General features: G+C 45.6%; 1 protein-coding gene across 1 annotated transcript; it reads left to right on the top strand.

The window, feature by feature from the left end:
* Nucleotides 1–7724: 7724 nt before the first annotated feature.
* On the top strand, nucleotides 7725–9511 carry CAMP (cathelicidin antimicrobial peptide; the record flags this gene model as incomplete). The annotated part of the gene is made up of 4 exons (XM_080934684.1): nucleotides 7725–7922; nucleotides 8453–8560; nucleotides 8693–8764; nucleotides 9362–9511. The coding sequence occupies 4 exons, from the start codon at nucleotides 7725–7727 to the stop codon at nucleotides 9509–9511; spliced, it is 528 nt and encodes a 175-aa protein (XP_080790810.1).
* Between the last annotated feature and the right edge of the window lie 2441 nt (nucleotides 9512–11952).

Genomic DNA, 11952 nt, shown 5'->3' with positions numbered 1-11952 from the left:
TATGCCCTCTTCTGGTGTGTCTGAAGAGAGTGACAGTGTACTCATATGCCTAAATTAGATAAATCTAAATAGAAAAAAAGGGGGAAAAAAGAAAAAGTAGTCTGAATACAGTAGCTGTCTTGTTGATCCTCAGTTAACTTATGGAGGTTATAGTCACATATCCTACTGCAAAGCCAGTGTCCAGCAGTGGACATTCCGAGAGACAGGATTCTCTAGAGGGCAAAGGTGAGGGAGAGGACAGTGAATAGAGGCCACTGGCCGACAGGGAGCCATTATGTAGTTAACTAAAGGAAGACTCTGTGTCCAGGCCTCTTCATTCCTTTTCCTTCTTTCCTTCTGCTTCCCTTCCCTTCTCTTCTGTTTTCTCTTCTATTTTCTTTCTTAAAAAATATTTTATTTTATGTATATGAGTACACTGTAGACACACCAGAAAAAGGCATTGGATTCCACTATAGATGGTTGTGAGCCACCATGTGGTTGCTGGGAATTGAACTCAGGACCTCTGGAAGAGCAGTCAGTGCTCTTCACCACTGGGCCATCTCTCCAGACCCCTCTCTTCTATTTTCTCCTCTTCCCTCCCTAACTCACTCTTTACCAAAGTAGGATCTTGCTGTGTGGTGAGGCTGGCTTCCCAGGTCATGTGATCCCAACTCAGTCTCCTGAATGCTGAGGTTACAGATGTGAGAAGCTGCAGCCATCAAGGGCTGAGTTGCCTTGCAACTTTCTGGGGATCTCCTAACAGTTGGAGGTTCTGGGAAACAGCTACGCACTCTGTCTAGCCCGTACTTAGGGGCGATCTCCCTGCTCGGAGGTGCACTTAGAAGGGAAGTATGTGGTAGGGGCAAGGGGGAGCTGGAGACCCGGAAATGGGGCTCTGTGGTGTCTTCGCGGTGCCCTTGCCTTTCTCAATCCTTGGGTCTTGGTGGGTGACATGGTTTCCTGAGGCTCCCTCCTATTTCCCATTCCTCCTCTCTTTCTTCATCTGCCCATAGCTCTGTGTGTGTGTGTGTGTGTGTGTGTGTGTGTGTGTGTGTGTGTGTGTGAGAGAGAGAGAGAGAGAGAGAGAGAGAGAGAGAGAGAGTGAGAGAGTGTGTGAGAGTATGTACGTGGTGTGTGTGTGAGAGTGTGTGTATGTGAGAGAGTGTGTGTGTGTGAGAGAGTGAGTGTGTGAGAGAGAGTATGTGTGTGTGTGTGAGAGAAAGAAAGATCGAGAGAGAGAGAAGAAAGAGGAGGAAGGGAGGAAGGGAGAGAGAGAGAGAGAGAGAGAGAGAATGTTCATACAGGTGGAAGTTGAACTACTTCCAGGAGCCAGTTCTCTCCTTTCGGTGCAGGTTGTCAGGCTTGGTGACAAGTACCATGTCACCAGCTCTCCAACTCGATGTGTCTCCTTTTGACCAGGTTATATGGCATGGGAACAGGTGACTGCATCTGAGTTATGGCTGAGGGCTGCCTGAACAAATCCTTCCCTGGGTTCTGTCAGGATTGATGCTAGCCTGAGGGATCACACAGGCTTTCCTGTCCCCAGGGAGTAGATAGCCATTTGGGAGGCTCTAAGGCTTCTCAAGACCTATTCCTTTCCTACCTCACATCACACCCAGCCTTCCCCATTCCAAAGGATAACATCCCATGTTGGTGAGTGAAAATCCAGAAGGAAGGCCCAAGCCTGTAACTTGGACCATATCTCATTACACATGCTTTGAGCTTTGGTTAAGAGCCAGTTCTAGGCATCTCTCAGGGTGCAGGTCTGGGGACACTTGTGGCTACCAGGCTTTTGAGACTAGGACTGTCTGGACTGGGTTCATCAGCCAGGACTGAGCAGCAGAAGACAGCAATGGTGCTCATTTTCACTAATGGCCACATTCAGTGTGTGTGGCCTACTGTGTGCTAAGCTTGCACGCTGCCAACCGAGCCTCTGCCCCAATAGGAAAACTGTTTCCTCTTCTTCTTTCTTCTCCTTCTCCTCCTCCTTCCTTTTCCTTCTCTCCCCTTCTCTTCCTCCTTTACCTCCTCCTCCTTCCTCTTTTCCTTCTCTTTCTCCTCCTTCTTATCCTTCCTCCTCTTTCTCCTTCTTCTTTGATACTGAGTCTATGAAACCCTAGCAATGAATTCACTTACGTAGACCAGCCTGGCCTTGAATTCATAGAGATCTGCTGGCCTCTGTCTCCCAAGTGCTTAGATTAAAGATGTGGGCCACTCTGGCCCCCAAAATATTTTTCTTTATTGATTTTTTCATTCTTTTTTTTTTAGCAACACAATATTTTAATACTTTTTTTTTTCAAGAAAGGGTTTTTCTGTGTAGCTCTGGTTGTCCTAGGGCTTGCTCTATAGACCAGGCTAGCCTCAAACTCACAGAGATCCCTCTGCCTCTGCCTCCCAAGTGCTGTGATCAAAGGTGTGCGCCACCACCAATACATTTGATCACGTTACATTTTGATCATGTTTTACTCCTGCTTCATCTCCTGTCAGACCCTTCCCACCTCTCTACCCACCCAGTTTCATACCCTCTGCTCTGTCTCTTTTCCTTCGTTCCATTCTCAGAGTCAGGCCTGCCTCCGTCTCCTGCCTCCGTCTCCTGCCTCCATCTCCTGAGTGCTGGGATGAAGTACCTATGTCATCATTTCTCAGCTCTTCCTGGTGACTTTAGATTGTCTCAAAGTGACAGTTAAAATTAACCATCATAACTCTATAATTGCATTTTGTAATTTAAGCTAGCCCTGAATTTGCATTACTAGAGTCTCGTCTGTTTGGGTGCAAACAAGGCCCTCAGGGATTAGATTGTGAAAACCCACACTTATCATTCTCATCATCATCATCATTTTAAACAGTGTCTCTGGTAGCCCAGGTTGGCCTCTGACCTCCTATGCAGCTGAGGCTGACCTAAACTTCTGATACCCCTTCCTTGACCTTCCTAGTATTGAGATTACAAGTGGGTAATCTTACCATACCTTTCTTAAAATTGATTTATTTTATGTATGTGAAATCTTCACTTTAAAGGACTGTGACTTCCTGAGGGACATCAGTTTGTAAGAATGAAAACCCAAGGGGGCTGGAGAGATGGCTCAGTGGTTAAGAGAACTGTCTGAGGTCCTGCAGGCGTTTGTGAGAGGGCTTCCAGGAAGGAGCAACTGAAGAGGGAAGCCCTGTAATGTGCTAGCCTATAGGCTGAGGGGTCTGGGCTAGGGAGATGGTGCAGAAACTAATCTTGTTTCTCACCAAGGCTGGGGAGCTGGATTAGATTCCTGGAGCCCACATGGGGGCAGGAAAGAACTGACAAATTGTCCTCAGCCCTCCATGTAGGTCCATATACACCCACCCCCAACACTATAAAAGAAGGAAGCAAAAGTGTAGCTGCTTCCTCTCTTCCTCCAAATTCCCCCACCTGTTCCCTGGACACCTTGAAGTGAGCTGCTCTCTGCCATGCCTTCCCCACAAGATGGGCTGAAAACATGAACAAAGCAAATCTTTCCTTTTTTTTTTTTTTTTTTTTCAGATCTTTTGCCCAGTCATTTTGTGATCGTGACAAAAGAAAAGAGAGACCAACATGGAGGTCTGGAAGCCAATAAGGAAAGTGAAGAAACCAGCCAAATAATACTGGGCTTCATGTCCTTGGATTGTCCCCGTCTCTGCTGCTATAAAGGGCTTGATGTGCAAAGCCTGCTTGACCAAGAGGCCATTGGAGCAATAGCTGCACCGTGAAACCAGGTTGCACAGAGCCCACTTCTCCTTCCTCCTCCTGTGCAATCAGCAACATTCACCTACGCTGCCCACCTCCCAAGTGTCCTGTCTAAGTCCCTAAGGGTCCCACAGCATCTGAAGGCAAGAGTTATTTCGGGCCTCACAGGCACATGGCCAATCTGATGGGGAGCTGAGAGCAGAATCTGCCATATGGATTCTAGACTCCTCCATTGCTTTGGCCCATTCTCTCTCCAGGCTGTGTTCTGTACATTTTAGCACATCCTGGACATTGTATAGGAGAGTACAGTAATGTCAACTCTAAAAGCACAGACACTGCCTCTTTATAGAATATACAGAGCACCTGTCTTTTTAAAAAGGAATATATATATATAGAAATATGTATATATTTTAAAAAGAAATACGTGTGTGTGTGTGTGTGTGTTGTAGCTGGTAGCTATCTTCAGACACACCAGAGGAGGGCATCAGATTTCATTACAGATGGTCGTGAGCCACCATGTGGTTGCTAGGAATTGAATTCAGGACCTCTGGAAGATCAGCCAGTGATCTTAACCACTGAGTCATCTCTCCAGCCCCCAAGGGCTCCTGTTTTAATGCTCCAGATAACTGTTTCTCTGGTACTTGTAGTTTATTATAAATGTAAAAATACATTAATTAATCAGTTAATTAATTAATTAGAATGCATGTGTATGTGTGTGCATGTCTCCCCATGTGTCCATATGTGCTATGATGTAAGTGTGGAGTTCAGAGGACAGCTTTTGGGAGTTGTTTCTCTCTTTCCATCAGGATCTCAGGGATGGGACTCCAGCCATCAGGCTTGGGAGGGAGTGTCTTTACCTGCTGAGGCATCTTGTTGGCCTTGTGATTTCTTTTTTAAACGTTTATGGGTGTTTGGCCTGTATGCGTGTATATCCATGCACCCCATATGTCAGTATATCACGTGCATGCAATGCCCACGGAAAGAGGTCAGTTGATCCCGTGGAACTAGAGTTAGACACAGTGGTGAACTGCCATGTGGGTGCTGAAGGCTGAACCTGAGTCCTATGGAAGAGCAGCCAGTGCTTTACAGCTCCCTGTGACTTATTTATTTATAAACATTTTATAGGGCTGCAGAGATGGCTGGGCAGTTAAGAGTGCATACCATTCTTGCAGAGGTCCCAGATCAGTTTCCAGTCCCCACATAGCAGATCACAGTTGTCTGTAACTCCAGGGCACTTGATTCCCTCCCCTGTAGGCACCAGGTACACATGCATGCGTGTGTGAGTATGAGAATGTGCATGTGTGTGTGGTAACTCATACACATAAATAAATCTTTAAAACATTTTCATTAGGCTTATTTATTTTATGTGTGTGTGCACCATGCATGTGATAGGGTGTATGCAAGCAAAAAGACAAATGACTTTCAGGACTTGGAGCTCTCTCCTGCCACATGGGTTCAGGGGTTGAACTCAGATAAGGCATAGACACAAGCACCTTGACCTACCTGCTGAGTCCTTCTGCCAGACTAGAGTAGTTCTAAAGTTTATACTTAGTATAATTGTAGGGTACAAAATTAATGTTTTGACTGACACATTTATTCATCTCTTAAACTTTTTTTAGATGAAAGAAGTATGTTTATTATTACATGCTTTTTCACTTATAAACTTTATTGTAAAAAACTTGAAGAAAATCAGTTTTTTTTTTTTTTTTTAATAGTACAAAATAGAGTTTATTCAGGTCATGGGGAGTTAAGAGTATAGTAGAGGCAGAAAGGGAGAAAGAAGAGAGGAATAGAGAACTAGAGGCATAGAGGCCAACCATGAACATATTGAGAGAGAGGGGAAAGGGAGGGGGGAGAGAAGAGGGAAGGGAGCAAGAAAGCAAGAGAGAGCAAGGGAGCAAAAGAAAAGCGAAAATCAGTTTTTTAAACTTTTCAAAAACTACATTAAATGAATAATGTTCTAGTTTTTCTTTTTCTTTTTGGAGAGTCCAATATAGTGCTAGTTTGCTTTTCTGTTGCTGTAATAAATACCATGACCACAAGCAATTGGGGAGGGGAGTTTATTTCATTTTATAATTAAACCTCTACCACAGAAGAAACTAAAGGCGGAAACGGGAAGCGGAGTCCATAGAGACTCGACGCTCATTGGCTCCCTCCCAGGCTCATCCGCCTTGTGTGAACCAGGCCCACCTGCCCAGCGATGGAACTGCCCTTGGTGGGCAGGGCTCTTGTACATTAATTGGAAATCAAGAAAATGGCTTGGGGTTGGAGAGGTGGTTCAGTGGTTAAGAGCACTGGTGGGATTGAAGACAGCTGCAGTGAGTGTACTTATATATAACGAACAAATAAATCTTTAAAAAACGAAAAGAAAATGGCTCAGAGACAAGCCTGAGGGTCCCTTTTTCCAGAGGTTTAAGGTTAATGACATAACTATACAGGACAATTCATAATTTTTTAAAGGTGAGACCTTTTATTTCGGTTGAGAAATAAATGCCTTGTACTGGTTGGGTTTCTTTTCTTTTTAAGTATTTATTTAGTTTATGTATGTGAGTATACTATTGCTCTCTTCAGACACGCCAGAAGAGGGCATCAGACCTCATTACAGATGGTTGTGAGCCACCATGTGGTTGCTGGGAATTAAACTCAGGACCTCTGGAAGAGCAGTCAGCGCTCTTAACCACTAAGCCATCTCTCCAGCCCTCCTTGAATTTCTTATGCCTATCTTCTTCTTTTGTTCAGGAAAGTGATTTTTATAATTGTGTGAATAGTGGAGGTCTACAAGAAATTTACAGTTTCAAATGGTTAACACGTGACTTAACTGGGGCTGGAGGAATTGCTCATTGGTAAAGTGTATATACTGCTCTTGCAAGAGGACCCAAGTTCGATTCCCAGCACCCGGACACGTTTCTTTTAATTGTTAATTTATTTGTCTATCTGCCGATGTATCTATTTATTTACTTTGAGGCAGGCTTTCATTGCAGCCCAAGTTGGTCTCAAACTTGATGTAGCTAAGGGTGACCCTGAAGCCCTTTTCTTCTGTGGGTGGGGTTTGGGGGATTGAAATAGGGTTTCACCTGGTAGTTCAGTAAGGCTTTGAGCTCATAGTAGTCATCCTGCCTCTGTCCCTTAGAACTGTCTCTGCCCTGTCACCCTTGCTGTGCCTCCTCCAAGGGCTGTTTTCTTACCATTAGAGCTTGAGAGTTGCATCTTGGGCCAATTCTGCACCTCTCAGAACATAAGTTACAATGAATTGGCGTTACGTGATCTGAATCTCCGAGTTCATGGTTCCTTAAGCTTTGGCTAAAGGCCACATCTACAGGAGGATAGGGACATTTTTATCTTGAGAAAGGCAGCTGAGAAGGATCCAGGAGAGGGTGTGGTTACTGCTGCTGGTGATGTGTCTAGAAAGCTTCCATGATAAAGCATAGCCCCACGTTCAAGTCCCAGCACCACATAAACTGTTCACATAGGTACAGGCTGGTTATCACATCACTTAGGAAATGGTAATGCTTAGTTACTAGTCTTCACCTCTTTTGGCCCTGTTCTTCCAGACCCTTCAATGGTTCTGAGGATCAGACCCAGAGAAAAGGCTGTTATGGCCTTGAATGGCAGGGGCAACTTCTCCCTTGGGAGGGTGTGTCTGAGTGGGTTAGCCATTGTCACTCAAATGTCCTCAGTCAGTGAACACTAAATCTAGGCTCATTCCCAAGGAATAGGCAGACTCACGACAGTCACCGGCTCTTTTCCTTTCTTGGGGTTTTTACTCCATTGAGCAATGCTGGATAAGACAGTCCCTCTGGGGCCCAGGAGAAGCCGAGGCCATCTCAAGGAGATGGGGAAATTATTTCTTCATTTGGTATGCTAGCAGACTTCACTCACTCACCATCCAGTCTCATGAGGCAACAAGAGTCTGAAGCAAGCCCTAGCCCACACACCCTGGCAGGCAGCCAGGGGCAGGGTGGGCCAGGAAGGAATGTTTGCGACTTTGCATCAGGCTCAAGAAGAGAATAAATGAGGCTCTCGTGACCTGGGGGAGGCAGTCTTGGGAACCATGCAGTCCCATAGGGACGTCCCTTCCCTGTGGCGGTCACTATCACTGTTGTTGCTGCTGGGTCTGGGGTTGCCTCTAGCCATCTCCCAGACCCTCAGCTACAGGCAGGCTGTACTCCGTGCTGTGGATCACTTCAACCAGCAGTCCTTGGACACCAATCTCTACCGTCTCCTGGACCTGGATTCTGAGCCCCAAGGGGTGAGGCAGAGAAAGAGCCAAGTTCTAACCCAAGGCACCTCCTCCTTTCAGTACGGTCTCTCCTTTTCTCAGGAGACTCCATAAATCTGTCTCCTTCCAGACTGCCAGCTTTCAGCCTTGGAATACCTGGTGTGGCACAAAATGCCTGGGACTTCCACTCCAGGGACAGGGTGGAATCCCTGGCTCTGGGAATTGGTTTCCTTTGCTGTTAAGTTTTTCCATATCCAGTGAGGGACTCTACCTAGCCTTGAGGTCCCTAAGAGCATGCCTGATCCTCTAGGAAGACCCTGGTTTCCTTCTCCCTTTCCAGAAGGGGAGCTGTCTGAGGGCTGTTCCCATTCACTGTGTGTAAGGGGAGGAAGCGGGGGAGGGGGGCTCATTTTCTCTTTCCTTTGTACTCCAGTACTAGATTCAGTCTCAGCACCCAACATGTACTGCTGGAAGGCCACCATGTTGGTGTGTGTCAAGAGACTGATCCTTGAATGTAGAGAATGGACCTGAGACTAGTGTCCCTACTTTCTCCCGACCAGGACGAGGACCCAGATACTCCCAAGTATGTGACGTTCCGAGTGAAGGAGACTGTCTGTAGCAAGACAGTGCAGCAACTACCTGAGCAATGTGCCTTCAAGGAACAAGGGGTAAGGCTGGGGGTGGGGTGCCTCTTGAGGAACTAGTCAAGGAGTCCCTAGGGACTGTTTTCATCCAGTGGACTAGGGTTTAATGGTTATGGCAAATGAATTCTAGTTTGACCATGGGCTTTCTCTTTTAAGGTGGTGAAGCAGTGTATGGGGACAGTCACCCTGAACCTGGATGAAGATGCTTTTGACATCAGCTGTAACGAGGTGAGTGGGATGCAGGGGATGGTGAGGGGGATGGAAGATGAGTTATCCTGTGGACCATTTAGTCCCTATTGCTACCCAGAGCAGAAGAGAGAGTTCCCCTTCATCCCCTTGCTTCAAGACTGGTTCTGTCATCCCTTAGAGTAGTGACTTTCAAAGTTTGGCTCTTGGGAGGAAGAGGTGGGAGGATCCCCATGTGCTCTAGGCCAGTCTTATCTACATAATGAGTTCCAGGCTAGATATGACTATATAGGAACTTATTAGGGATGCAGATTCTTAAGCCTCACTAAGAGTGACAGGACTCCAGGGTGAGGATTTTTTCACCAGGGTTTTAACACACCCTACTAGATATTCTTAGTCCTGCTAAAGCCCAGAGCATTATCTTAGAGTATGCTATCTTAGACCCTCGGGAGTCCCTTGCTATTCCAGGTCTTGGGTTCTCATCTTTTATTGGGCTTAAGGATCCAGATGCATGTCCCAAAGGCTGAATATGGTCCAGAGGCTTTTGGAGTATCCCAGAAGTGTGGTCTAGGTGGGGAAGGATCTTGGGTGGGCCATGGGACCAGCCCTACAAGGAACTCTTTTCTTCCCGGTACACAGCCTGGCGTGCAGCCCTTTCATTCCAAGAAAGTTGCCCGGCTGGGTGGACTCCTCCGAAAAGGTGCAGGGAAGATTGCTAAAAAGCTTAAGAAAATCGGCCAGAAAATTAAGAATATTCTTCAGAAATTCGCACCTGAGAAAGAGCAGTAGGCTTGCTTTGGCCTCTTTCTGGATTCCTAAAATAATAAACTTGGTAAAAGAAATGTCCCTCAATGGCTTTTGTATTCATGTAGTCTTTAACTGTGGTTTTCTGAGTACGTGTGCGCGCTATAATTTTACGTGCTCTATGTGTATGTTGGAGAGAAAAAGGAAGAGAGCTGTCCATTCAGGAGGAATATGTAAGAGAGCAGGGAAAGAGGTCCACTTCTAAAAAAGATTTACAGCCAGCCAGTGGCAGGACTCAGCTTTAATCCCAGCACTTGGGAGGCAGAGGCAGGTGGATCTCTGTGAGTTTGAGGCCAGCCTGGTCTACAGAGCAAGTTACAAGATAGCCAAGGGTACACAGAAAAACTGTCTTGAAAAACAATTTACTAGCTGGGTAGTGATGGCACACATCTTTAATTCCAGCACTTGAAAGTCAGAAGCAGGTGGATTTCTGGGTCAAAGCTAGCCTGGTCTATAGAGTGAGCCCCAGGACAGCCAGAGCCAACCAAAGAAACCTTGTCTTGAAAAACCAAAAAAAGAAAAATAAAAAGGTGTGTGTGTTCATGTGCTATCTGCAGAGGCTAGAAGAGGTCAGAGCCCTGGAACTAGAGTTACAGGTAGTTGTGAATTGTCAGATGTAGGTGCTGGAAACTAAATCCAGGGCCTTCTGCAAGAATAGTTAGTGCTCTTAACCACTGATCCATCTCTCCAGCTTCTAAACATTCATTTATTGCTCACCTACGTCTTTGACCTAACATCTGTATGACTGTCAGTAAAACATTTTGAGGAATGGTGGTGGTGGTGCACACCTTTAGTCCCTGCACTGAAGAGGCTGAGGTAGGCAGATCTCTGAGTTCTTATGGTTCTCAAGGCCCCTTGGCCACTCTAAGACCTGAGTGGTCTCAGAGGTTACTTTAGAGCTGGGGCTCTAACCACAGCCTCCACACTTCCCTGCTTATAAAGCTTGTGATCCTGTTTCCAGAAGGCTCATAGAATTCACAGGTGACCAAGGTTTTGACTCCATCTGGTCGCTTTGGGGCAAGTGTCTAGCCCCACCCATAGTCCTGTTGGCATAAAGCCAAGACAGGATCATTTCCACAACTCTTCCCATTGTCAACACCAGGAACCACCAGTTCCTAGAGCTGAACTTCATGCAGATATTCCTCTAGGAAGAGTCACAGAAAACAATATCCTAGTAAGCTCAGAAAATGAGGAAGTCAAGATAACTGCACCCCAACAGAAAAATTCAACACAAAAGACATGACACAAACCATTACCTATGGCCAGTTACCAACCAAACCACTCCCTTATAAGGGAGTTGGGACTTATAGACAGCTCAGTTCCTGACTAAGGGTCTTATCCTCAGAGTGTCTGTCAGAAAGCTCTTTCAAGATTTGTCTTCATTGGGCACAACTCTGAATCCAACAGTTTTGCTTTGCTTCCTGTATCTGGCTGTGTCTATCTGGACTGCTTTCACCTCGTTTGACCTGATCCCATGTGAGTCCTAACCTGCTTTCTTTACCCCTTTCAGTGTAAATACATCCATCTGAATTTGCTTCTAACTGGACAATCTGATGTGGTCTTGCATCTTTCATCTGGTGCTGTTGTTATTGTTACATTCATATTATTTATTCTGAAGAATATTTTTAAATTGCTTTCATCTCAAGTTTGAAATTATATTTAATTTTTTACTGGGGGTGTTGCATAACTAATTATGTCTGCAATGACTACTTTCAAACAGACTCACATTCTGAAATACTTGGAAATAGGAATTCAACTTACAAATTGGGGAAGGGAGTACAATTTAGGTTACACGTGTTGTGAAGTTACATCTCTGGGATACTGACCTGTAATAGCATGTATCAACAAGGAATTTGGGCTTGGAGCTGTACATGTGTGTTGAAATGGGATGGTCTAGAACCATGGGCTTGATGTTAGATCTAGATCTTAGCTTTTAGCAGTGTGCTCAGATCTCATACCTGGACGTACTGTTTGGTAGATAGTGTTAGTTGTGGATTTGCACCTCAGATGGGTACATCAGGCCTTAGAGCTGAAAGGCACTACAGAACCTCTATTCTGTGTGTTCAAAGTCAGCCTCTGAACACACAGAAACCTTTACCTTTACCTCCTGAGTGCTGACATTAAAGGCATGTGCTACCACATCCCAGAATCTCTGTCCTCTAACTCAGACAAAAGCACACACTTCACGAACCGTGATGTGGGTCTGCCCTCTGGGAGCCTGAAACACATGTTGAGCAGCTCAGGATGACTGGCCATAATCAGTTCACCAGATGAATACAGCTGTGCAATGAGCCTGGGTGAAGGCAACAGAGTGCAGTCAGCTGACAGATACACAGAAACAACCTCCAGCATTTTAGACTGTTGACATCCATTGTAATGCCACAGAACACTAAGGGTCATGTTGATATAGTGGAGGCACCTTTAAT

Source organism: Micromys minutus (genome assembly GCF_963924665.1).
Source record: "Micromys minutus genome assembly, chromosome: 21".
Classification (NCBI taxonomy): Eukaryota; Metazoa; Chordata; class Mammalia; order Rodentia; family Muridae; genus Micromys; species Micromys minutus.
Note: the sequence above shows the minus strand (reverse complement) of the source record. Positions and strands in the feature narration are given on the sequence as shown.